The sequence below is a fragment of the Amblyomma mixtum genome, chromosome 7, assembly GCF_055824585.1.
Source record: "Amblyomma mixtum isolate Tamu chromosome 7, ASM5582458v1, whole genome shotgun sequence".
NCBI lineage: Eukaryota > Metazoa > Arthropoda > Arachnida > Ixodida > Ixodidae > Amblyomma > Amblyomma mixtum.
In genome coordinates, this window is record NC_143018.1 from 144,985,754 (window position 1) to 145,012,887 (window position 27,134).

Genomic DNA, 27,134 nt, shown 5'->3' on the forward strand with positions numbered 1-27,134 from the left:
GCTGACTCCAAGGTGGCCGGCGGATGGTGCATCATGACAGGCGCTCAAGATCTCAGACCGCAGTTGTGATGGTACGACGAGTAGGAACACTTCTTCGCTGTTGGCAAAGTTGCGCTTGTAGAGAACACCAGACCGTAAAGTGAAGGTGTGAAGCCCTCGAAGAAAAACACGCGGAATGGGAGCGTCACTGCCTTCGAGGTAATCGATGAGCGGCGCCAACTCCGTGTCCGCCCTCTGAAGCTGCGCCATTTGGGTGGTACTAACAGAGCCCAGGAAAGGAAAATCATCGGTGGTTTCTTCGGTATTGATTGGGATAGGCGCGCGCGACAGACAATCCGCATCCTGATGCTTGCGGCCAGACTTGTAAACTACTGTTAAGTCGTATTCTTGCAAGCGTAAGCTCCATCTAGCCAAGCGTCCTGAGGGGTCTTTGAGGCTCATGGTTGAAAAACAGCGCACAAAAGACTAGACACAAGAGTAAAGGCGACGACAGGACAAGCGCTTGTCCTGTCGTCGCCTTTACTCTTGTGTCTAGTCTTTTGTGCGCTGTTTTTCAACCATGAACCTATACCAACTCGCCCAACTTAACGTTCTACTTTGAGGCTCGCCAGCCAGCATAAGGAGTGGTGGTCGCTTACCAGACGGAAGGGTCGTCCGTAGAGGTACGGTCGGAACTTGCAGATGGCCCTTATCACTGCAAGACATTCTTTCTCCGTCGTAGAATAATTGGTCTCAGAGCGCGTAAGTGTCCGACGAGCATAACTGATGACCCGTTCTGCACCGTCTTGCCACTGGATCAGTACTGCACCAAGGCCAACATTGCTGGCGTCAGTGTGGATGTCCGTGGCAGCATGCTCGTCGAAATGGCCGAGTATCGGAGTGCTTTGCAGACGGCTGCGAAGCTCGACAAATGCAGCCTCTTCGTCGGTCCCCCACAGGAAGGGCGTGTCGTCACGGGTCAGTGCGTTCAGCGGTTCCGCGATTTTCGAGAAATCTTGAATAAAGCGCCTATAATAGGAGCACAGGCCTAAAAACCGGCGAACTGCCTTCTTGTCAGTTGGGCGTGGAAAGCCTGAGACGGCAGCAGTCTTGTCAGGGTCCGGGCGAACACCTTGTGCGCTGACAACGTGACCAAGAAAGCGAAGTTCCTCAAAGCCAAAATGGCATTTCTCGGCTTTGATGGTGAGTTGCGCGGATTTGAGCGCTTGTAGCACAATTCGCAATCGCTCCAAGTGTTGGTCAAAGGTGGGCGAAAATATAACGACATCGTCCAGGTACACCAGGAAGGACTGCCATTTCAAGCCGGAGAGGACAGTGTCCATCATGCGTTGGAAAGTTGCCGGTGCTGAGCACAGACCAAATGGGAGCACTTTAAACTCATAGAGGCCGTCAGGCGTCACGAAAGCCGTCTTCTCCCGGTCTCTCTCCTCCACTTCGATTTGCCAGTACCCGATTTTAAGATCCAATGACGAGAAGTATCTGGCGTTCCGCAATCGGTGGAGCGCGTCATCTATCCTGGGCAGCGGGTAAACGTCCTTTTTGGTCACGCTGTTAAGTTTCCTGTAGTCCACGCAGAAACGCAGAGTATTGTCCTTCTTTTTGACAAGAACCACAGGCGATGCACAGGGACTGGTGGACGGCTGAATGACATCGTCTGCAAGCATCTCGGCAACCTGATTCTGAATGGCTTCTCTCTCCACCGGGGAAACACGATATGGGCGCTGGCAGACGGGTCGCGTAGTCTCGTCAGTGATGATACGATGCTTGGCGAGTGGAGTTCGGCCGACCTTCGAGCACGTAGCGAAACAGTCCGCAAATTCTGCCAAGAGGGCCGACAGAAGATCCCTCTGAACCGACGGCAAGGCAGGATTTATTCTGACTGACTGAAGAACGTGATGTGGGCCAGCATACTCCGGAGAGGGTCCTCCCACGGTGCACAAACCAGGAACCTCAGCAACGTCGTGGAGGAAGGCAATAGCCATGCCTTTGGCCAGGTGCTGATATTCGTTGGCAAAGTTAGTCAGGAGGACGTGGGTGCGGCCGTCACGTAGTTGGACGAGACCTCTTGCAACGGCAAGTCCCCGCTTAAGCAGCAGTGGACTATGGCTGTCCGCTAGGCCCTCGTAGTCATGAAAGAGGTCGTTCCGCACGAGCACCAGAACACTGCACCGCGGCGGCACCGTGACGTCGTTCTCGACAATGCGCAGAGCGTTGCTGCAGGGATCGCGGGAGTCAAAGCGCGCCACGGCCTGTTTGGTCGAGAACGTGACACGTGCCTCCTGAAAGTCAATCACAGCGCCGTTCGACTGCAGGAAGTCGATCCCCAGAATCAAGTCTCTGGAACACTCGGGGAGTACGACAAATTCACCAACGTACGTAAAACCACTAATCCCAACTCTAGCCGTGCACTTGCCCACAGGGGAAATTAGGTGGCCACCAGCGGTGCGAATGGGGGTCCCCGTCCACGGCGTCAGAACCTTCTTAAGTTCTCCAGCGAAGGCACGGCTCATAACAGAGTAATCAGCACCGGTATCGAGCAGCGCGGTAATGTCAGTGCCATCAATTGTCACACGCAAATCGGATGCAGCGTATCTGATACTGTCGCTGCCTCTCTCTGTCCGGGTATCGTCGGCTCGAGGGTTCCGCGATGGAGGATCTTGACACGTCCCGACGTCAGCGGCCTTGCCTCCAGAGGTCGCTGGTGTTAGTTTTCCCGACGCGGACTCGGCGAGCGACGGCCAGCAGAGCTACTCTGGCGGCCAGGGCTGGAAGAGCGATAACGGAGAGGCGAAGGGGAACGGGACTCGCGCCTTCCAGAGTAGGCAGGGTTCTGGCGTGCCCAGAGATGCTGTGCAATCTCATGCGGTCGTTCGCCGTTCTGAGGGCAGGGTGCGTCGGGATGGAAACCGCGAAGGCCCACTTGGCGGTACGGACAGGCGCGGTAGAGGTGACCAGGCTCCCCACAGTGGTAGCAGAGAGGCCTGCGGTCCGGTGTACGCCACAAATCCGACTTGCGAGGGCGTGGCCCAGCTGTAGCAGATGCGGTTGCAGAATACGTGGCGATGTTACTCACGGAGGTCGACGGGGTCACACCGTAGCCAGGCACGCTTGCGTGACATGTGCCGATGTTGCTCACGCCAGGCGTTGGGGTAATGGGACCGTAGCCTGTCGTGCGACGTACAACAGATGCGTACGTGGGTCGGTCATCGAACCGGGATGGCGCTTCGGGGACAGGAGGTGCCTGCGCAGCCTGTCGCACCTCGTCCCTGACAACTTCGGACAGCGCTGCCAGCGGCGCAGGTGCAACCTGAGGCAGATGGATCCGTTGCAGTTCCTCCCGGACAACGGAGCGAATTAGTTCACGCAAGGTGTCTGCACTGCCGCCGAGACACGACGAAAAGCCTTCGGGCACCATGCAGTTGATGTCCCGGTTGTACTGGCGGGCCCGTTGTTGCAGCGTCGTCTCCATCGTGGTCGCCTCGGTTAGAAATTCCGCCACCGTGCGGGGTGGGCTGCGCACGAGGCCCGCGAACAGCTCCTGCTTAACCCCACGCATGAGATGGCGCAGCTTCTTCTCCTCTGTCATGTTGGGGTCGGCGCGCTTGAAAAGACGGGTCATGTCTTCGGTGTACATGCGCACGCTTTCGTTCGTGCGCTGATTTCGGGAGTGCAGCGCAGCTTCAGCCTTCTCCTGGCGGTCAGCGTTGGGGAACGTAGCCAGGAGACTCCGGCAAAACGTCTCCCAGGTGGGAAGTGTAGCCTCGTGGTTTTCAAACCACGTCCGAGCAGACTCTTCCAGGGCAAAGTAGACGTTATTCAGCTTGCGCTCGTCGCACCAGCCGTTGTAGCGTGCGACCCGCTCGAACGTCTCCAGCCAGTCATCAGCGTCTTCGAACACGTCACCGTGAAAAGATGGCGGTGTTCGCGGTGGGTGGCAAAGGATCGGCGCCAGGGGCCTGGTGTCAGCGGCCATGGCAGTTGGACTCGACGGTAGAGGCTGGATCGGCGGCTGGGTCCTGGTGTCAGTGGCCATGTCAGTTGGACTCGGCGGTCGAGGCTGCGTCGTCCTTGTTGGCGGGGGAAGGGGCCCAAATTCAGGCGACTCTCCCCGGAGACGGCGGCTGGGTCGCTGGTGAACCGGTGTGAGGTCCGTAGTGACGCTGTACGGAGTTTGCAGGTCGGGAAGCGTATTATAGTTATTGACTATCCGTTTTTTGTATGTCCATGAAACATGTAAATATAACTGTGCACATTTCTCAAATTCGTAATTCGCTGCTGTTCCTGAAATGTCGCATTTAGGGTCTGAAGAATGGATTTCAAATAGTATAGGAAAACTAATTATTGCTGAAACTCATTGCATGAGGTTTTTCAAGACTTGTTCCAAAATTGCTAGCTCTTTTCGCTGCAGTATTTTCCAGCTGTTTTTACGGTAAGCAGCCTGAGCTTATCGTGTACATTTTACTCTTGAAAGTATTGCGGATTTTTTCAATAGAATGAGTCGTACTTTTTTTTTTCCTTCGAACTTAATAGATTTTAATTTATTTTTGTGACAGAAACCCGCATGGACAAGGCACCGAAGTTGTGTGAATGAACTAGTAGCTTTTTGCGGCAATGCGGTTCTTTGCGCAGCTGCGATGCAGATGATATCGGTGAGTTCAATGACAGTTGTTATTTTAAGCGAGGATCACAGAGCTCGCATGACGGTATGGGAAGCAACATTCGGAATGCCGCGAGGAGTTTTTTTTTCAATTCTATAATCAATTAGCCTTTAGAATTGCCGCCACTCTCCCCTCATCAAGTCATAGCAATAATGGCAACAAAAAGGACTGCGTAGAAAGAAAATTTTAGCGCAAGAGTCGAGGAAAATGCACGTTATACAATATACCATTCCATTCAGCAAGCTTAGCGAACCCGCTCTCGAAGTTTTCGAATGCTATGACGCTCTTCTATGACCCGTGCTCTGATGTAGGATGTCTGAGTATGCGGGAGTGATAGGACGTAAGGACCCTGTGTATGCACAGTACTGAGTCCGCTCGGTTGACGTGTCGTCAAGCTGACTCGTCCCCTACCTCAATGCCCCTCACTCCCTCGTGTGTCGGAACCCGCACTTACTTTGTTTGTTGATGGTTGTGCTCCTTGGAGCGTTTTCAGAACGGGGTTGCTGTCGTGTCGATTCTGTCTAATGTAGTTTCTGCAAGCTTGTTTGGAGTCTCTGACTATAACCAATTATTGTCCTGTTGCGTTTCTAAGCGTGCTTGCTAGAGCAATGGCGGATTCTTCAGCGGCTTCTACGCTTGTGCTGGCTGTTGTTGCACTCTCTATCCCCCCCCCCCTTTTCCGCCCCCTCGCCTTCGTCTCTTCGCATGGCGACTGTGTTTCGCTTGTACCTTGGCAACGTGCGTGTAGACCATAGGGTTGTCTCTTAATTCTCTGTCGAGGGCCCGGACTCTGCCTTCTCACCTCTCGCGGTCAAGTTTCGGGTCCATGTGTCGAGGTGGTGGTCTGACGCGGATTTTTCACCTCTATTCGTCTCTCAGTTGTGTATTCTAAACACACCAACGAATTTCCGAGGCGCATGTGCAAACCGACACTCGTGTACGTAACATAGACCTGCCCGCCGGCAGAGTCAGATCCGAAAATAGACAACCCGGATCTGACGCAGTGGAAGCACCTGCTGATCAGTGAAGATGTACAGAGGTAAGGTGAAAAGTTGGGCAGTTGAATGTTATTCATGATGAAGTTGCGCCAAAAACGAGGACTAAAGTCGGAGAAAAGACACAACTCGAGCGCTTTTTCGCAACTAAAACTTTAATAGAAGAACACATGATAAATACCCATCTCGGGAAGTAAATCGAAAGAAACAGACATGATAACATCAAGAAAAACCTTAGGCGGTGATACATATGAAAAGTGCCGGGTAACATAAAGGGTGCAAAAGCAGGAAACTTCATGGTCACAATCACAACGATTAAATCTAAAAAAACACAACAGAAACAAAAAGGAGGAAAGGAATGGATATTATTTCCACGTGTGCTCCAGGTATGCCAGTTCCTTTGCTGTTAAAAAAATTGACGGTGCGCTTATGCATGTATTTCCCTGTCGCGAAATACAAAAAGCCTCCGTGATTTCGCGCTCGAGTAGTTCTTTATGATGTGATGAAATTTCAGCTTGCGCATAAAGGGGATTGCATTTTTTCTTGCGTAGTGGCCTACATTCCGGCATTCAAACCGGCTTACATTGTTTACATCCTTGGAATTGGCCCACCAAATGCGGGGACTTCGACCCAGATAGCGATTTCTCGTGTTCTTTTAGCCGCCCGTTTACACAACGTCCTGTCTGATCTATGTAGGTCTTGCCACAGGAAACAGGTAGTTCATACACCACAGTTAAAGAATGCAGCGCGAAAAGACAAGGACAAACGAAGAAGTGGACAGGACTGGCGCTGTCAGGACCAGCGCCAGTCCTGTCCACTTCTTCGTTTGTCCCTGTCTGCTCGGGCTGCATTCTTTAACCATGATCACTGACCAACAAGCCCAGAAAGCCACTTTAGTTCATACACCACACCCGTTTTGCGCGGGATGAATCCCGAAGTATGGCCTGTCTTGGACCTTTGCTTGTTTTTATTTTCTCCCCTATGGTTCTCTATTATTCTGCTTACTAGGCCGCACACTTTCTTAAGCTTGTTTGGAGCCGAGAAGATTAACTGTACGCCATAGCGCCTGGCCACATTGCAAAGATTTTGCGAAAGTGGATGCTTGTATGGTGTCACCATCATTTTCTTCTTTCTCTTCTCCTTCTTTTCCTTCTTTGATGCAATACCTTTTAGCCAGCGTACAAGTTTTACACATGCAAAACCAATTGCGCTGTCCGGATAGCCTGATGACTTTATTCTATTTACTTGCTCATGAAAACTTTTAGCCATGTCTTGCGTGCAGGACTTTACCAGGACTGAAAGTAGGCGTCAAAGTACAAAGCCATTTTTTACCACTTTCGAGTGGCCTGAGGCGCTATGTAGTAAGTGTTTTACCGATCGCGCATGATAGCGCCAACAAACATGGTTCTGGTTGAAAGATAGCAGCACATCAAGAAACTGTAATTTATCTCCGGCGGGTAATTTGAAAGTGAAAACGAAACCTTGCCCACATTCTCGGAAGGTGTTAAAATTATTCACAATGTTGTGACTGAAGCGTGCACTGTCCACAAAAACCAGGTAATCATCTACGTACCTAAAAGCACGAGAACACATGCCGTTTAGACAACTTTCAAGACTCTGCCCGCGCTGCTGAGGAAGACGTTGGAGAGAACGGGCGCCACACAAGAACCAATAGATACACCTGACTTCTGTATGTACGTTTTGCCTTCCCAGGCGGCGTACCTAGACCCCACGTAAAAATTAATATCCATTCATTCCCTTCTTTTTGTTTCTTTTGTGTTTATTGGCTTTTGCTCTTCGTGATTGTGACCATGAAGTTTGCTGCTTTTGCACCATTTATGTTACCAAGCATCCTTCAGATGTATCGCTTCCTAAGGTTTTTCTTGATGTTATCAGTTATGTTTCTAAAGAAGAGCTGGGTATATGCGATGGGTATATATGGGTATATATTTGCGTTCTTCAATTAAGGTTTTAGTTGCGAAAATGCGCTCGTGTTGTGTCTTTTCTCCTACTTTGGTCCTCGTTTTTGGCGCTAACTTCATCATGAAGATGTATAAAGGTTCCTCGTACATCGAGACACAATGGCAGCAACCAAATGCGGCATCCTTGACCAAGGGTAGACCACAGCGTTCAGCGGCCCGTAAGGGCCGCAAACCCCTCTAAAAATGTCAAAATAAGTTTTCCATGTCCATAAAGTTAGTGTTGTTAAAGGAAGGAGCGTTTTTGTGAGTGTGTGCGCGTGCGAGAGTGCGTGTGTTTGGTTTTTTGGTTTTGAGCGGGTTTATAGTCCCAGAGCGACTCAGGCTATGAGGGACGCCGTAGTGAAGGGCTCCGGAAATTTCGACCACCTGGGGTTCTCTAACGTGCACTGACACCGCACGGCACACGGGCTACTAGAATTCCGCCTCTATAGAAATTCTACGGCCTCGACTGGGATAAAACCTGTGTCTTTGAGGTCAGCAGCCCAGCGCCATAACCACTGAGCCTCCACGGCGGCGTGTGTGAGGGTGTTTCTTGCTTGCGTGCATGCATGGGTGAGTGCATGCATGCGTGCGTGCGGGCGTGCGTGCGTGCGCGCGCGTCGACGCACACTTTAACATATTTACAGCTTATTATATTAACATATTATTATTTAACATATTTTTCGTCATTTTTCATTGCGCATTCCAAACTCCGTGCTATTAAATTATTCGAAATTTTAGTACCAGTCTTCGCAATGTAATCTCTTTTTGTTCCGTCAAATCCTCCTTGCACTGTAGCATCCTTTCTCATGCTATGAATGTTGCTGACTACAACTCTACAACTCTGTCTAGAACCGCCCTGAACGATTGGTTTGCGTTTGAGGCAAATAATAAAAATGCTTACTCAGTGTAGATACACATGTCCTCTACGGACGCGTTAAGAGCCTTGAGAGGCTTGTAGGGCTGTGACTAGCAGAGGCAGAAATTTGGGCAGAAGCTTAACGTGTTTAACACATGCTACAGTGTCAAACAAAACCGCCGTAGAAAGAAACGAATAAACGAAGTTTTAGCCCTTTTTTGTAGACTGCCTCAAAAACAATCTCTCAGTGGTGACGAGTGCAAAATACTTAACATGGAAATCCATTCAATGCGGATGGAATAAAAGAGCATATCGTGGCTTTGCTAGATTCTTACGGCACCTTCTGTGTGAAGTAACCTCGCAAATAGTCATCCGGACAGAAGGTTTTGCAGATGCAACTTTCAGTTCACTATTGCTTATTATCCTGTCAGTTATGTTTCTCTACGTAATACAATAAAAATAAGATAACATTCCGTATCTGAAGGCGCTAACCCAATTCACATGTCAGCGACTGCTTAACTGATTTTAGAAGGGTTAGGAACTGTGGGGGCACTTAGATCCACTTTAAGGTTATGAAGCGATAGCATCGATGGCTTTGTGCCCATTTATACGGAAATGGCTGTTGTCTAGTTTTAAATTCATAGAATCATAGGAGTCATCACGCCACTTTTGGCGCAGTGGTGCAACGGCTGATCGATGCGCCACCGCCTTCCCTTATAAAAATCGTCTATAGACAGTCTATAGACTTCTTGTTGACTGTATTGACTTCGTATAGATATTGATTTTTTCCTATAAATAGTCTATAGCCTGTCTATAGACAATAGTGTACTAAAAGTGTATGGTCATAAATCTATAGATTCTCTATAGACTGTCTATGGTATTTGTACTCCCTATAACTGTTCTCTAGGATTTGGCTATGGACAGTCTATAGACTTTATAGACAGAAGTCTATAGACACTCTACAGACTGTCTAAAACTTTTTTTTGTAAGGGCGGACCGCACGCGCTTTGCTGTTTAGCAGTCGGGGCCATATTAACGCGAACCTTCGTTGCTATTGCACGATTCGGATGCCCAGAGGCTCTTGGAATACTATAGACTATAGTCTATACACTTTCTATAGACTGTCTAAAACTTATTTGTAAGGGTTGCGATGGAGGTACTGCCATCCTTAGGGCCTGTGAGACCCAGGTTGCTCATCCCGACCTCTCTTGACCGATCGTTATTTGAAAAGCTACCAGCCGTAGTGGGCAGTTCGCTCACAATCCGATGGGCAGATTGTAATGAAGTCACAAGCTTCTGTTACCTAGGTGGCCCAACTGCCGCCTGGGTGGCTGTCTGGGGAGTTTTCGTGGACGGTTTGCTCACGGCCAACGATGTCGACGATGACGCCGACGGCCTTTCTTCGACCACAGAGCCTTAACGTCAACGCGTTCAAACGCTCTTTATCTGCAGAGAAGACTTACATAACTTTAGAGCTTTTGCTCACAATCTATTTCTTAGGATTTCAAGAAAACATACAGTCGAAACATATGAACCTTTTAATGGAAGACGGTCAAAATCTGGCACGAAAAATTCTCTGTACTCGTTTTCTTATGGAATCAGTGGGAGATGTGCTTATTGTTTTTCTGGAAACAACTATGTACCGATGTTATGTTCTTGTAAAGGGGATGGTAGCTGGTCAAGGCGTATAAAGACAGCTTTTTTTCCATGCCGTCACATACGAAACATTGAAACAAAGTGAAATTAAAACTGACATCTTTTAGTGTGAACTCACCATGGTGGTGTGAAGTAAAGCCTGTGAAATTAATCACGTGTCGCGGTGAATATCAATAAATATTGCGTCGACTATACGTTTCGAGCTCGGGGCGGCGCGATCTGATCAGCTTCGCTGGCCTCTGCACGAGAGCGCTATGCCATCTTCGCAGGCAATCACGCCTCGTGCGAGTTTGCCCTACACTCTCGCGCTGTGTATTACACAGCGTCTTTTTTTTTAGGAAAAAAAAAACAGGAAATGGAGCTAGATGTGATGAAGACGTCATCGACTTCATGAGCTTCCTTCTGTGCGCAAGTCACGAAAGGAACGGAAACGCGCTTTCAATCGCGTTTCCTGTATGTGGCGTTGGTGTCGACCTGCAGAAACCTGCTTTAGCACATTACTTCTTGGCTAGCAAGTAGGACAAAGAATGCCATTAAAATGGCGCGCGCAATGTGCCCGATAACAAAGCCCGCTCACTCGTGTGTCTATAAGAAGCAGCCCATTGCGTACGTCCTCACTGCTAACAGGGGACCTGTAGGATTTACGAAAATTCATGGTTTAATAACTTTATTTTGGCGCCTTTATTTTCCTTCAATCGCTGTGCTTCCCCGTTGCCAGACAAGATTCTGTAGAGCCCCTCAGCATAACAATATCATATCTCTGCTTCGTGCGAAACCATAGCGTGAATACAAGGATATTAATCAATTAACGTGAGATAATCAATATTGAATTAACTTGAGATAAATGGGTTCCAAATTGAAATTCTCCAGCAACTTCGAGAGAAAAAGGCCCGATTAGGTGGTGCCCATTGCGATGTCATTCATCTCTAATAAAGAGTTGTGAGCTGAACAGAGATGCTCAGCCAGTGCTCAAAATCTTCCTCAAGCAGCAGGTTTCTTTTTTGTTCTAAAGAGACCTGTGAGCGACTTAGCTGCTTTCAAATGGCCGCCGCTACCTCTGTAATTAAAATAACCTTCACAGTGGAAGTAAATGGCGGGTGTGCGCTGCAGCCTTTTTGCAGAAAGTCGAAAGTGCTCAGTGCTTTGTTGATGACAGCATTTCCAACCGGAAGGATTGATAGGCAGCCTACTTCTTCGTGTAAGGAAACAAATTCCGAGAAATGAAATGCAAGTGCACAAAATAAAGTCTCACAAGCAAACTCTCTTCAGCTCCATTACTAGGTTTCCTGCTAGTGTAAACTATCCAGAAGTTTCTTGTAGGTTTATTATAAAAACTTAAAAATTCTTCATTATGGGCGCATGTTTTTTCGCTTTAATATTTATCGTACCTGTAAAAGCAACAAGACAAGTTGGTGGTCTAGTAAACTGCAGAAAGGACAATCTTCGAAAAAATCCTAAAAGATGATATCACTATGAGCTACATTGAAGCCTATCGGAAGTTCACCATGACGTAGTCTATTGCGCATTCACAGGCTCTCTTTTCATCATTAATGTCACACAGCCTCATGCTGATAAAAGTGGTCACGCATTCATTAACGGTGCTTAATTCTTCAGGCAAGGCTTAAAACGCCTAATCATGTTGAAACGTGGTCAAGTTTCCCTGTGAAGTTAAAGAGTGAAGCTAAAAGGAAGTTGACAGCCTTTCGAATTTGAAGAGCCGCAGGCGCCCGGACGTGGACACCGTAAAAATCATTGAATACGGTTATGTCAGCGACATCTTAACTTTGAATGACGTAATCGCCGGCTAGAAATGAGCGGTCGTTGCGCGCCCAACCCCCGCGTCGTGCCTGACGATTGCCGGCAGCGTAACGTGCTCAAACAAAAATACTCAAACAATTGCCCCCACCTGTGTTGCACCACTTTAAAAGAACTTTTTGCACTGCGATCGCTTTGATTTAGCGGTGCACACGGAGGAAATAGCATGCGGCACACCAGTGAACACCCTAGGAATGTTGTTTTTCTACCGGCGCCTTTTTGCCCAATTTTAATCAAAAACTAAGTTCGCTAATAGGAGGTGGTACGACATACGACTAGACGTGCGGCCTTGGCTTTATATGAACCGATGGCAGTGTAATGCTTCCATAATATTGTCACAGATGGGTCCTTAATCACACAAGCTAGGCACAGGCCGCAAACAGAGAAGCAGAGTCTCAGCTCCGAGAGCACGCGAGTTCCACACTTCTTCGTCCTTTTGGCGCCGCCCGGGGACACCTGGCGGCATTATTCCCCCTCCCCCCAAAAAGAAAGCAAAAACGTGGGCGCACATTGAGAGAACGGGAGGAAGTAAGCAAGTGAACGGTCACATGCCGCTCAACGGCTGCAGGTACAAATAAAAAGAACACGCGGAAGAGGCTACACCCCTTACTGCGTACAGTAAGGCTTCATGCGCAGTACGTGCACGACCTCAGGCTGAGGTCGACGGCGCGAACTCGGTAGAGTGCCATCGGGGAGGACTTCATACGTCACATCCGTGATACGGCGCAACACTGTGTACGGTCCAAAGTAGCGGCTCAGGAGCTTCTCCGACAGGCCTGGGCGACGTACTGGGGTCCATACCCACACTTTCTCGTCGGGGTGGTACTCTACGTGTCGATGTCGTTGGTTGTAGCGTTGTGCATCCGTGACCTGCTGCCGTCGGATGTGCATACGGGCCAGTTGCCGGGCTTCCTCTGCGTGCCGGGTAAACTCCTCGGCGTCCGACGTGAGCTCCTGGTCGTCAGGGGCGCACGGAAGCATGGCGTCGAGCATTGTCTGTACGTCACGCCCGTAGACGAGGCGAAACGGCGTAAAGCGAGTCGTTTCCTGAAGCGCCGTGTTATAGGCAAACATCACGTATGGGAGGATCTCGTCCCAGGTCTTGTGCTGTACATCGACGTACATGGCGAGCATGTCCGCTAAGGTTTTGTCGAGGCGCTCCGTGAGCCCGTTTGACTGCGGGTGGTATGCAGTCGTCTTGCGGTGGGTCGTGTGACTCAGCTGGAACATCTCGTGCATGAGCTGTGCAGTAAACGCAGTGCCCCTGTCGATGATTACGGAAGACGGGGCGCCGTGTCGTAAAACGATGTGTTGTATGAAGAAATGCGCGATTTCCGAGGATGTACTGCGCGGCACCGCCTTGGTTTCCACATAGCGCGTCAAATAATCAGTCGCAACTATAATCCACTTATTGCCAGATGCTGATACAGGAAATGGGCCCAGAAGATCAATGCCGACTTGGTCAAAAGGGGTGCGAGGTGGTTCAATTGGATGGAGCAAACCTGCAGGCTTTAGCGGTGGCGACTTACGACGCTGGCACTCACGGCAACCTCTGACGTAGCGATGGATGGTCGCTGCAAGTTTAGGCCAATAATAGGCCTGACGCACTCGGGCGAGCGTGCGGGAAAATCCCAAGTGGCCAGATGTGGGCTCATCATGACACGCTGAAAGGATGTCGTCGCGGAGGTCTGATGGCACGACTAGGAGGTAGGTCCGGTCACCGTTACGTGAGTTTTTTCTTGTAGAGTACGCCATTGTGAATACAAACAGAGGACAGGTGGCGGGAAAAGGGTCGAGGTACGTTGGAAGCATGGCCCTCTAGGTGATCCATGACAGACCGCAGGTCAGCGTCAGCACGCTGCCTTGCCACCAAGTCCGAACTGCTGACCACACCTAGGAAACGGTTGTCGTCCTCTGTGCTCTCATCAGCTTGCTCGACAGGTGCGCGCGAGAGCGTGTCGGCATCTTCGTGTTTACGTCCGGACTTATAGACAATTGTATAATCAAATTCCTGAAGGCGAAGGCTCCAGCGTGCCAGGCGGCCTGATGGGTCCCGGAGATTGGTCAGCCAGCACAAGGAATGATGGTCTGTGACGACTTTGAAAGGGCGACCGTAGATATAAGGCCGAAATTTCATCGTGGCCCAGACGACGGCGAGGCACTCCTTTTCTGAGGTGGAATAGTTGATTGCGGTGCGCGAGAGTGTGCGACTCGCATACGCGATCACACGTTCCACGCCTTCTTGATGCTGAACGAGCACGGCACCAAGCCCAATATTGCTAGCGTCGGTGTGTATCTCGGTAGCAGCCTCCTCATCAAAGTGAGCTAGCACAGGGGTAGTGTGCAGCCGTCGTCGCAGCTCTGTGAAAGCAGCCTCTTGCGCGGCAGTCCAGACGAACGGTGTATCTTCACGCGTTAAGCGGTTCAAGGGTTCAGCGATGCTGGAGAAGTCTGCGATAAAACGGCGGTAGTAGGCGCACAAACCCAAGAAGCGCTTCAGCGCTTTCTTTGTAGTAGGACGGGGAAACTCGGCTACGGCGGCTGTTTTCTCGGGGTCGGGTTTTACACCGTCGGCGCTTACAACATGGCCAAGAAACTTGAGCTCTTTGTAGCCAAAGTGGCACTTCTCGGGTTTAAGTGTTAAGTCGGCCAATCGCAGGGCATCCAGCACGGTCCGCAGGCGTTCAAGGTGTTGGTCGAAGCTTTCTGAGAACACCACCACGTCATCTAGATAAACTAAACAGGTTTGCCATTTGAGGCCAGCCAGGACAGTGTCCATCATGCGCTGAAACGTCGCAGGCGCTGAACAAAGGCCGAAGGGCAACACCTTAAATTCATATAGGCCGTCGGGTGTGATGAAGGCAGTTTTTTCGCGGTCACGTTCATCAACCTCAATCTGCCAATATCCGCTCTTGAGGTCGATCGATGAAAAATACTTGGCGCGGCGAAGTCTGTCGAGTGAGTCGTCGATGCGAGGCAGCGGGTAGACGTCCTTTTTCGTTATGGCGTTCAGCTTACGGTAATCAACGCAAAAGCGCAAAGTCCCATCCTTCTTCTTTACCAGAACAACAGGCGACGACCACGGGCTCTTAGAAGGCTGAATTATGCCGTCTGTAAGCATCTCCTTCACCTGCGTTTGGATGGCTTCGCGTTCCTTCGGGGAAATGCGGTATGGCTGCTGTCGTATGGGGCGAGCATCATCGGAAGTGATTATTCGATGCTTTGTGACCGCCGTTTGCCGCACTTTCGAGGAGGATGCGAAGCAGGTTTGGTATTGAAGCAGTAGGCCGCGTAGGTCGCGCTGTTGATTCGCTGATAGCCCGGAGCTAATATCGATGCGATCCAGGGATGTGTCCGGTTGTACCATGCCCTCGGACGCAAAACACTCAGTAACATCTGCCAATTGGTCGGCCCACGCGATGGCAGTAGCTCGGAAAAGGCGACGAGGTTCGTTGGTAAAATTAGTAATCAGGAGCTCCGACCGACCGTTATGGAGGTGGACAAGGCTTCGGGCCGAGCAAATGCCGTGTGTCAGTAGCAAGGAAAGGTTACCCTCGGCGACTGCAGGTCCATCACGTAGCCTATCATCGCATTCAACGCTTGCAAAAACACTGGCGCGCGGCGGGATCACAACACTCTCAGTGGGAATACGAAGGGCGGAGCTGCGTTGACGAACATCGGAGGTGTCGTCGGCTTTCGCTGTAGAAAACGTAACGGTTCTGTTCCGCAGGTCGATAACGGCCCCATTCTCACGGAGAAAATCTACGCCCAAAATCAGGTCCCGAGAACAGTCGCGGAGCACCAAGCAGCTCACAACGAACGTCGAATTGATGATCTGGACCTTAGCCGTGGACTGTCCAAGCGGAGTAATGATATGGCCCCCCGCCGTCCGGATCTGCAGGCCAGAGCAGGGAGTCGTGACTTTCTTGAGAAGCGCTGCCAATTTGCCACTAATAATGGAAAACTCTGCTCCTGTGTCCACCAACGCGCTAATGCTGTGACCGTCGAGAAGCACGGGTATGTCGAGTGAGAATCGCTCCTTTAGATCACCTGCTGTCGTCGACGTCGACAAAGCTCTATCATCGGATGTCGGCGTCGTCAGGGGGTCCTTACTGCATCGATATCCAGCGACCACGCCCCCGGAGGTCGCTGTCTTCAGTTTTCCCGGCGAGGACTGGGCGAGCGGTCCGCTGTCGCTCGCGAAAAGTTCTGCGGATTCGGTGAAAATGATGACCGGCGAGGGGACGGTGATCGGGACTGACGGCGCGCCATGGACCACATAGGTTGCTGTGTCACGTACGCTTCAATCGCAGGGGGCCGTTGGCCAAATCGGGGTCTTGGCGCATCGCGGGAAAAACCCTGCAGGCCAAGTTCACGATATGGGCACCGCCGGAACAGGTGACCGGGCTCCCCACAATGGAAACACAAACGTCGTCGGTCTGGGCCACGCCAGACGTCCGCTCTGCGCAGGGATTGTCGGTCACTCGAGAAGTGCTGCACTGGCTGCACCGAGGGTAGCGGGACGTCGTGATTGGCTTGAACAAACGCCGTTGCATTTGGGGCAGGGCGTCGTAAAGCGTCAGCATACGTCGGGCGGCAGTAGTCCGTCTCGATAGGCTGTGTAAATGCCGCTGGATTCGAGGCAGGGCGTCGCAGAGCTTCAGCGTACGTCGGGCGGTAGTAATCTGGCTGTACTGGCTGTGGTTCGCCGCGTAGCAACTGTGGCCTGATAGCCTGCTGCACCTCGTCGCGGATAACGCCCATAAAGGAGCTGGCCGTGGTCTGCGACGTACCACAGATCTTCTGCAGCTCCTCGCGGACGACAGTGCGGATCATGTCACGGAGGAAGTCGGTATTGGTGTTGAACGCCGGGAGAGGCTCCGTAACAGAAGCAGCAAGGACTGGCCGGTCGTACGCGGTGGAACGCTGCCGGAGAACCTGCTCCATCGTGATAGCCTCTGCTAGAAACTCGGCAACAGTGCTTGGGGGGCTGCGCACGAGGCCGGCAAAAAGCTGTTCTTTCACACCACGCATTAGGTGGCGCAGCTTTTTGGCTTCCGACATGGCTGGGTCAGCCCGTCGGAAGAGACGCGTCATGTCTTCGACGTACATGGTAACCGTTTCATTGGGCATATGCATGCGGGACTGCAGGGCGCGTTCAGCTCGCTCCCGACGATCAGCGCTGACATACGCGGCGAGCAATTGACGTCGGAACTCATGCCATGACAAAAGAGCGTCCTCACGGTTTTCGTACCACGTTCGAGCACCGTCCTCCAAGCTGAAGAAAACGTTCCTCAGTTTGGCGGCGTCATCCCACTGGTTAAATGCGGCGACACGTTCAAACTGGAGGAGCCAATCTTCCACGTCCTCCAGCTGAGTCCCGTGAAAGGATTTTGGTAGCCGTGGGTTGTGGAGGGTGTAGTACGCGGCGCCTTGCATGACTGGTTGAGGGGCAGGCGCCGAGGTAGTGTCAAATGGCCTGAGCTCAGGAGGCAGCCGGCCAGGTGCCGAGGTAGTCTCCAACAGCCCATGCTCAGGGGGCAGTCCTAGATTGCCGCGACTGACCCGATGCACTGGCGTGTCGATAGGAAGAGGTCTGGGGTCTTCGGTGTTAGGAGGGGTGTGCGACATATTCCAGGGCGATGTACCCAGCACCTCCACCACAAATGTCACAGATGGGTCCTTAATCACACAGGCTAGGCACAGGCCGCAAACAGAGAAGCAGAGTCTCAGCTCCGAGAGCACGCGAGTTCCACACTTCTTCGTCCTTTTGGCGCCGCCCGGGGACACCTGGCGGCAATATATTCATTAACACTTCTTTTTGGGCTAGTTGGTGCACACAAAGCGCTATGTGTCTCGTCCTTGTCTTTTCATGGTTTGCATGCTCTGGCGCTATTTTCTTCAAATCATAATATATTCCTCTCTCAAAAGCGTGTTTGCTCGTGCAATCGGCTCTTCATAGGCGCCTACTCGTCTCAGTTTTATTTTTTTTTAAGTGCAGGAAGCATAGAGATTATTTCGGAGTCACAATATATCTCGGACACCTCGCAGGCTATCGTTAAAAGAAACCGACTGACGGTGGTCCTAACTGTTTGTAAATAATTAGGTGATACGATGCAATAGCTGCGCACTGTAACATAGTTGTGACCAAAACAATTTTGATGTAGGGTTAGTTGTTTGGGATGAATAACAGCAATCTAAAAGAGCTTTGAACCACTTCATTGCACGCAGCTACAGCGCTGCACGACTCACTGGAGAGCTGTAGCTAGCGCTTTCTCATCTAATAGCGTCAGATATTGTTGCACTAACGCCTCCTTGTGTCGGAAGCCGCGACAGTTCCACTGCCAGATTAAAGACTCATTTGGTGCACCTCTCGTCATTTTGGAGCATGTCAAATTTTTCCTCTGCTTTTTGTTGCTATTCTCCGATGGCCACTTCTTCTAGCCTTTGCCTTTGTACATCAACCCCAAGGGCTTGTATCTGGCGTTGAATGTGGTTTATTGCTCCCATAGTTTGGGTAATGAACGAATCAAATTTAGTTTCGATTTTCGCTTCTAATCTTGTCTCTAGTGCCACCAACAGATCAACGGCCTCTCCTCTGCGTTTAGTACGGTACGGCCTAGCCGACTTTTCCGATCTTTTCCTCCTGCGGTGTCGAAGGCTGTGTGGGAGCCGCAGCCTTAGGCTCCGGGGCGATTGATCTCGATACCAATTTTGGTGGCGCTCTGTGGGGGAGGGGGATTCCGTACGCGCCTGCAATTCTGGTTTATGCAATTCCTCAGTGCACTTATTAACGACTTCCTCAAGCTTTCCACCCTCTTTCCTCAATTTATTGATCTCCCCGCCCTTCTTGTCTTTTGAATGGGAACCCTCCCTCTCAAAGCTTACCTGCCCTCTTACGGTCCCCGCTCGGACTCGGCTTCTTCGTCCATGGGTTCGCCCGGTCCCAGGAAAACAATCTCTCTCCGAGCCTGGATCCGGAGTGCTCCCTGGTACCGGAGCTCGAGCGGCCGCGCTCCTGTTTTCTTGCTTCCGGTGGTCTTCTCCTCCCCCAGACTCGGGAAAGAGTCGTTTCTGGCATGAAGGTCCTTGTTTCCGCGCATTTCCTTCGAACGACCCGGGTTATTCAGCTTGGTGTTCACTCCGTCTTGCTGCGTCTGAAGTTGCTGCTGGTGTTGCCTGCTGATCTTGCGTTGCCATTGCTTCTTCAACTCGTAAGGAACGCGGTAGAGTTCTCTGCATTTTCTGTCACCGAGCGGGTGTCCTTTCCCGCGCAGCTGGCACTCTGACTGACATAAATGATCTTGTGCAGGTTTCTCCATGCCACAGCCACGGCATTCACATTCTTGGGGTCCGTACAGGTCCGAGGTGTTTGAACCGGCCGCAGGCGGTACAAACTTCGTACTTTTTGTGATAGAGGAAGCTGAGTTGCGCCACGGGCGGGAGTCTCACCCACCGCGGCCCCTATTTGTTTTCGAAAAGAATTAAAACTGTCCTAGATTCTCTTCCGAGTCTTCGCACTCTCAGGACCGGAGGATTCCCGTAGATTTGCAGCCCTATCAAAATATCTTCGTCACAGTAGGACAAAGGGACTTCATGCACGACGCCTTTCCCGCAGTCCCCCGGCATAGCGCCGTACGTTTTCATTTCCATCTTTTTCCAACCGAACGTGAGGAGCTTCAAGTCGGCGTATTTTCTCTTCCTTTCCTCGCTGGCGGCGGCGACGAGAAAAGAATGTTGTTCCACATTCATCGAGATGACGTCCTCACCGGCCGCGTCTGGGCTGACGCCAGCCGCCGCAAGTATTACGTCAGCCAAATACGCAGTGCCGTATTCTAGAAGACGTACCAGACCGCTGTGTGGCCTCATCACTATTTTCTTGGCGCCGTCAGGAACTCGGACAAACTGCCGTTCAACCGACTTTGGTGCCATCTTCCGCCCTGCGAGCTTCTCGACGGTTCGCTGCCGTTCTGTATGGCGCTCCTCATTGTTTGCTAGGGGAGGGTGGGGGGGGGGCGCTTTCCCGTTCTTCTTACTCACTCCTGGCACGTTCAATTCCTCCGGATCGATCTCCGCACCTTCTACGGTCACCATCATGGCTAAACGAGTCTCTGCGCGGAACTCTCGGCGGTTCGCGGAGAGCGCCGTGCTTTTGATGGACTCCGTCGAATACGGGCGCTAGAGCACAAGTTGGACTCGACGGATTTTTGCATTTTAGTTGGAACGCCGAGGACATCAATCCTTCCAAGGTGGGCCTTCATTCTTCACGATTTTTGGGACTTTGAGTGTGCTCGACGAGCCATGCGGTGAGATAAGCCTAAGGTTGCACCTAGGACGCCAAGCCATCGGAGGCGGCCGAAGGAGCAGCAGGCGCACGGCGCATGACGTCAGACTTCGCTGCCGCCGCCCGACGACGCCCGCAGGCACCGCGCGTGAACGCGCATGCGCGGCAACTGGAGAAAGGCAACAGGTGCGCTGCGCATGACGTCAGAGCTATGCCGCAGCCGCGGCTGCCTGTGGGGTCATGTGGATAAACTGCGTATGTGCGGCTGTGTGTATAAAAGTTGAGGTAAAAATTCAAGGGGGCGTTTTGTTGACCTAAAGTGCGGTGAGGCGAAAGCCTTAAGCGCGGTGTTGCTGCTTGTGTCATTGATGTGTGGTTAAGATGTTAAGCTTCCCCTCTGAAAGTGGAACGCGACAGCGTCCTGTAACGCTGACAGGGAGTCCACAGAACGGCATCGCCCGTTCAGCTCTACGCCTTGCTCGTCGGTAAACGGGTTTTCGAGGAAAGGAAATGTGTCTCTCGTGTCTAGGTGGACACCTGAACCTCACAGGGAAGGGAGGAAGATGGGAGTGAACGAAGATACCGTATTCACTAGACGCGCCTTTGTTCATTACAAACCATCGAGCTGGCATGGCGGAGTGGTTAGCGTGTTCGTCTCGCACTGTGGAGACGCTGGTTCGGTTCACCAACTCGACCAATTTCCTACTCAGTTTTATTTATTTATCTGGTCTGACTAGAAAGATTAATTAGGCTAATTGGTTAATTAACTAAACTCAGACCCACTTACTTGCAACATCACTATCCCATCCCTTTAATTGGTTACATGGTTACAGTGGAATGTAGCACAGTGGCTACAGTGGAATGTAGCAGTTTGACTCCTTGTACAAGAATGTGACTCCTTGAAAAAGACTACACATCAGCTCCCATCGTGAAAACCGGAAGCAGGATAGGAGTTAGAATAGATTTATATGCTTTGTAAAATTCGCTCGAAATCCTGTCAGGCCAAAGGTGTTTTGTAGAGAGCTAAGTGATCGATTGCTAGCTCTACCTCCTGATGCGTGAAAGAGCCGTTAATAACGGAAGAGTGCTCTTCTTATAACGGGGTCACCAAAGATGTGAAATGCGCGATAACGTCAGAATTTTGTGTATCCGGCGTACCACTAAACAACGCCGGGTAGTCATTAACGAATACGGCCATTACCTGGCTAGTACCTGTCACGAGAGTTCCATTAGACATCGTTCCCGTAATTTCTTTTGCAATCGCATGAAGGCGCTCATCAAGCAAAGCTTGTCGTTTCGGACAATGCAAAGCACCGTTGATATGATATCTGACTAGGGCACCCCTGTATCGCTCCGCAGCACGCCTTTGTAACTCACCTTTGATACTATCAATTTCATCTGTATACAAGCCACGCACTTCACCTTATAATTAACATAGGTTGCACAAGCTTTCCAGAAGTGTCTGTCCCTGATGGTTCTTGTAAAATGACATAACAGAGCAGATTTCAACAGCCATCGAATGTACTTCCTTTCCGAACATTTCCTAACTTACAAAAGAGGGTAAACTAAAAAAAAAAAACGGGATTACAGCTGCGAGCGCAGAGGCATATTAAACTCTTGATAATTCACAGGCGATGAGTTTAACTTCCGAAGCGCCCACTGCAGCCACGAGGGGTCGTTGGTTCAAGCGTGTTGGAGGGGCATAAAGTGAACTCGTTAGGGTATACACGATGGTAAAGTGTGTTGGGGATGTGCACTCATGTTAGGCAACGATGGCCTGCAAAAAAAAAGCGTCCGACGTCGTCCAAACGCCACGGGATAAGTGTCAGGTTGTCACGAGCGAAAAACAAAACAGGAATGAATAAACACTGGACCAAAGGAGAGACACGTTAATTGGCACGTGGCACTTGAGCGGAAGAGAGGAGGGAAGAAAAGAAAGAGAGTGCAGTGGAATATTTGGAAGAGTGCAGAAGGCAGAAGTGGCGACATGAACAGAGCAGGGGAGGTGATGACAAAGCGCGGCTGCGGCCGCTTATCTGTTTTTTTCAGGTAGCGTCCGCTTCGGCGGACGCGGTTGTTGCTGCTGCGCGCGTCTTTTCTTTCTTTTTTCTCTGTCCTTTGATCTTATAACTCTCCTCTATCTCCACGTGGCAGCGTTGGTGGCTCGGCTCGAGCGAGTTGGCAAGCCCGTGCAATTTCTTTTTCATCCTTCTCTCAGTCGCAGCAACAACACAACAAAAGAGCAGGATTGTTCTAGGTGCGGAAGTTGGCACTCGGCCGTCAGCTGCTGCAAGATGCTTTCGATCTTGAGGCCTGTTGACCAGGCGTGGTCCCCACCGGCTGATGTCCCGGTCGCGGGGATCATGATTCAGAGCGCGTCTTCGGAACGCGAGCCCTGCCTCCACGCTTCTGGAACGCCGACTGAGCCAGCGCCTGGTGTTTCCGCCCAGACCTGGTTACCGGTACGAGGACGCTCCTACGCCCACATCGAGCTAAGGCGACATGCCCGGACTGACTCCCTCCACCTGATTTCCCTCAACGCTTCTCTTGAAACAAGGTATCATCTGGAATTTTGCCCGTATTGGGCTTTCGAGATAGCGTACGGACCATCCTCGTTTGGTAGGAAGATTTTACGAGTGTGACTCTGTCGTTTTCGCTTGAGGACCATAAGTGTGGTAGGACTGCAAAAGTGAAGTGGTGAAAAACAAGGTCCTAGTGCTCACTGTGTTCTTCAGTGCCGAGAGCCACAAGATAGAATGCCCTTTTAGAGCCATTGTTACAGAAACTGTATCCTGGCAAGCTGTGGTCCGTCACTACCTTCAGCGCCATCTGGGAAGTCTGGCGCCCGACGATCCGTACAAGGTCAGCAGCTCAGACCGAGTGGCCGATATGTTCGGGGATAGCCTCTCCGATGTTAACTCGGGCTTCTCGGTTGACATCGAAGAGTTGTTCTACTTCCTTCCCCACGATGACCTGTTCCGTGCAGTCCGGAACTGTATCGAACGTTCTGGTGCTGTGTCTTTCCAGAATGCGTGCGGTATTTCTGTTGAAGGTTTTTTGGAATTGCTTAAGGTTTATCTTATTTCAACGATTGTGAGTTTTCAGGAAACATTTTACGTGCAGAAACGCGGAATTCGCATCGGGTGATGTGTAGCCCCAGTTTTATCGGAAATCCTTTTAGCTGGAATTGACCGCTCGCTATCGCGGGTACTATTTGACGACCGCGTTGTGCGAGTGTTCCGATACGTGGACGACTTTTTAATCCTTTTAAATATTGACCACAACGACGACTTGGCCCAGGTGGTAATGGAGGTTTTAGCATCTTTTAAGTCAGCCTTTTAGAGTTTTAATTTTACCATTGAACTTCCTGAAAACTCTTGTTTGCAATTCTTAGACTTAAAATTATTTTTTAACGATCCTGACCACCTCTGCTGGGCGTACATGCCTAGGTCGAAAAAGGCACTCCTCACTCCTCACTTTTTTTTGGCACTCGTGCTATTCGAAGCTGGTCAAGAGGGGTAATGTATCAACTTGCCTCAGGGCTTCATTAGAAAAGTCCTGTCCATGTAAGGTTCAGGTTAGCTTTGAGGCTCAGGTTGATTGCCTTAGGTCTACTGGTTTTCCGATGGCCCTTCTTCAGGCTGTCGCTGAGTCCCTGTTGAAGTCCATCCGCCCAAACTCAAAACCTCGGGGGGCGGATGCACTGGAGAGGCGGAAGTATGAAGTGATGCCCTATGTTCACAGAGTCTCGCACGGCCTGAAGAGGGTCGCCGGAAAATTCAGCGTTGAGGTCATTTTTTCTGCACCTTGCAAATTGTCGCGTTTGTGCAGTTTGGCGAGAAAAGATAAGCAAAAGAAGGTTGTGTGTGGCATTAACCTCAGGAATAAGTTCGTACAGTGTACATGCAATGTAATTTATCAGATTCCCCTGAGTTGTGGTAGGGTATACATAGGGAAAACTGGCCACTGCGTCGACATTAGATTCTTAGAGCACGCAAATTCCTTAGATGATTCAAGGGGGCAGCATCTGCTTAAGCATTGTCACACTTGCAAGCATGATGACAAAGATTGTAATCCGCTTTTCGATAGGACTAAGATTATCGGACGCTCGAGGGATAAGAAAGAACGAGAAATTATCGAGGCCTTGGAAATCGCGAGGTTAGGACCTGATAGGTGTATTAGCGAAGCTTCAGTACACTTGTACCTCAAGGAGTTCGAGTTCCTTGATTCCACGAGATGAGTGTCGCTTCTGTTTTTTGTTTTTGTGGTTTGTGCGCATGCGCTTTGCTGCTGAAGGCAAGAGGATTTGGTGAAATAAATCAGTTGTCAGTCTGCGTTTGTCCCTTGTGGTTCTCTTTCTCTTGTCCCGACCTTTTGCGCAGTTGCTTTTGTTCTCTTAAACCAGTGTCGCGGATTTGGCGATACGCCAAATGTGACCTAATAAATACATGTGACCTAACCTTGAGAGTGTTTATCAGCGCCACCCACGTTCATAAGCGGCGGGACGTAGGACGTCCTGAGTTAACGCTGGTGTGACGTGGAACGTCATCGAACGACGGTCCATAGTTCACTAGGCCGCGCACCCTACATCATCCCTCGAGCCCGCATATCTCATCGCACTCGTCATCCTTTTCAAGTTTCCAGACCTCGTGCCCGTACTACCACCTTTGCCGTATCATTTTTTTCCCATACTGCAGCAGACTGGAACGACCTACCCAAAGACATCGCAGCCATCATGTGCTCATCCAACTTTGCTAATAATGTTACCAATTATGTTTCGTTGTGTTAACACTTGCTCACCAAAATATCTGTACCCACCCCTTATGTAATACCCCTCGTGGGTCTTTAAAGTAATAAAATGAAATGAAATGAAAATAGGATTGCCATGTGTCATAGAGTTTCTGGACAAAGCCCTTAATTATCAGCAGAAGGATGGCCTTCTGTTTCATCGTGATCATGATAATCAGCTGACTACGCCCACAGCAGCGCAAATGCTTCTCCCATATCTCTCCAAATTCCCATGCCTCCGCCAGATAACACCTCTCGGTGGTCTGTTCACGTTGGGCATAGTAAGCCGAAATCATATGCAGCACTCAAATTCCAGCATATTAGGAGTAGTCGCATGGGCTAAGTACTTTTTATAAAGTGCTTTTTTTTTCAACGCCATCTTGTAACCTTCTTTGGCTCTGTGGAAATATTTCAAGTGTAGCTGTGAAACATCAGTTTAAAAGTTCCTAAATTTCACAAACATTAAAGTATCTTGGTTGGTTCCCATCTGTCTCGAAGAAAGCCCGCATATCATAGAAAAGTAGAGCTATGGATGATTTTTCATATGGATCATATTTTCATTTTATCGTGACCTCAAAAGAAAAACCTGAAATAAAAAATAAAAAAGGCAACCAATATGAACTGGCGCATATCGAATGTTAACTCAGAACCAGGACTGGCCTTCAATCGTTGTTGTTGGCGAGTTATACCCAGATAACGTTTTCAAACTGATATTACTCGAGACGTCACCAAAGAATGTGTGAAACTGTTTTGTGCTGTTAGCTTTTTCTTGTCGATACTCTGTTTTTGCTTTTATTACTTATGTATATTTCTTTCTTTTGTTTTGATTGTCTTGTTGGCTTTTTCCTGTCGATGCTCTGTTTTTGCTTTTATTACTTATGTTTATTTCTTTTTGTTTTGAATTGAAAAAGACTGCGCATGTGACTTCTCTAATGTACAAGGTCTCCTTCAGCAAATACTGGCACTGTTCGCCGCACAGCGTGCGTGAAGGCCACGAGGCCCCGTCAGGCGCCATATGGACGCCTTTTGCCTCGTGAACCTCAGCAGATATAAAAAGAAAAATCCCCAAGTATATGTACCCCGATTCTGCTGAAATAAATTTCATTTCATTGTTAGCTCGCTCGCACAGATGCGGAAGAGATGCGGCTGCAAAAGAAAGATTTTTCAATCACACTCTTAGTGGTTTTCTGCGAAATTCTCCAGAGAAATTTTGGCGCTATCTTGATAAAAGAAAGGAAAGAGTAAAGCAGGTGACAGTGGGAGCCGAACTTATTGCAGATAAAACGAATATGGCCGACCACTTCAATAAATATTTCCAATCTGTATTCGCAAGAAACACGAGCCAAAGCGACGCACACGACGAAGCACATTCTCGTGAAACGTCTATCGATGCTATCAGCTTTACTCAAAGCGGCGTGTTTCAGCAGCTGATAGAATTGGACGAAAAAAAAAAGCTATCGGCCCGGATGGAATACCTACATGCTTCTTGAAACGGTATGCTGAATGGATGTCCTTCTACTTGGTAATTATATTCCGAAAATCACTCGTAACTCATTATCTGCCACAAGACTGGCGCACTGCCATTGTTATACCCGTATTTAAAAGTGGCAATCGCACACTTATGAACAACTATCGGCCTGTGTCACTTACCTCAATCTGCTGTAAGGTAATGGAACATGTTATTGCGAAACATATTATCATTTTTTTGGAAACAAATGGACTACTTTCTGAATGTCAGCATGGCTTCCGTCGAGGGTTTTCAACGGTGACACAGTTAATTGAGACAATACATGACCTTTCTAAAGCTATAGATGACCGGGGACAGATTGATGTTATTTGTGTAGATTTTGAAAAAGCCTTTGATAAGGTTCCTCATGACAAATTACTCCTGAAAGTGCGAAGGGCTGGCATTAATGGAGACATCCTTAGATGGATAGAAGCGTACTTGGCGAAACGCAAACAGGCGGTACGTGTTGACAATTGCGAGTCTGGCTTTTTGGATGTGTATTCTGGTGTACCACAGGGTTCTGTGCTGGGGCCATTGCTATTTCTAGTTTATATCAATGACGTAGTATGTGCAGTTGGAAATTCTGTTAAACTGAAACTATTTGCGGATGA

General features: G+C 49.9%; 1 protein-coding gene across 1 annotated transcript; it reads right to left on the reverse strand.

The window, feature by feature from the left end:
* Positions 1-8,514: 8,514 nt before the first annotated feature.
* On the reverse strand, positions 8,515-20,038 carry LOC149337778 (uncharacterized). Its single transcript, XM_089554518.1, has 4 exons — positions 19,793-20,038; positions 18,845-19,233; positions 15,189-16,245; positions 8,515-8,583 (listed from the first exon to the last, which is right to left on the reverse strand). Exons 1-4 carry the CDS (start codon positions 20,036-20,038, stop codon positions 8,515-8,517), a joined length of 1,761 nt encoding a protein of 586 aa, XP_089410644.1.
* Between the last annotated feature and the right edge of the window lie 7,096 nt (positions 20,039-27,134).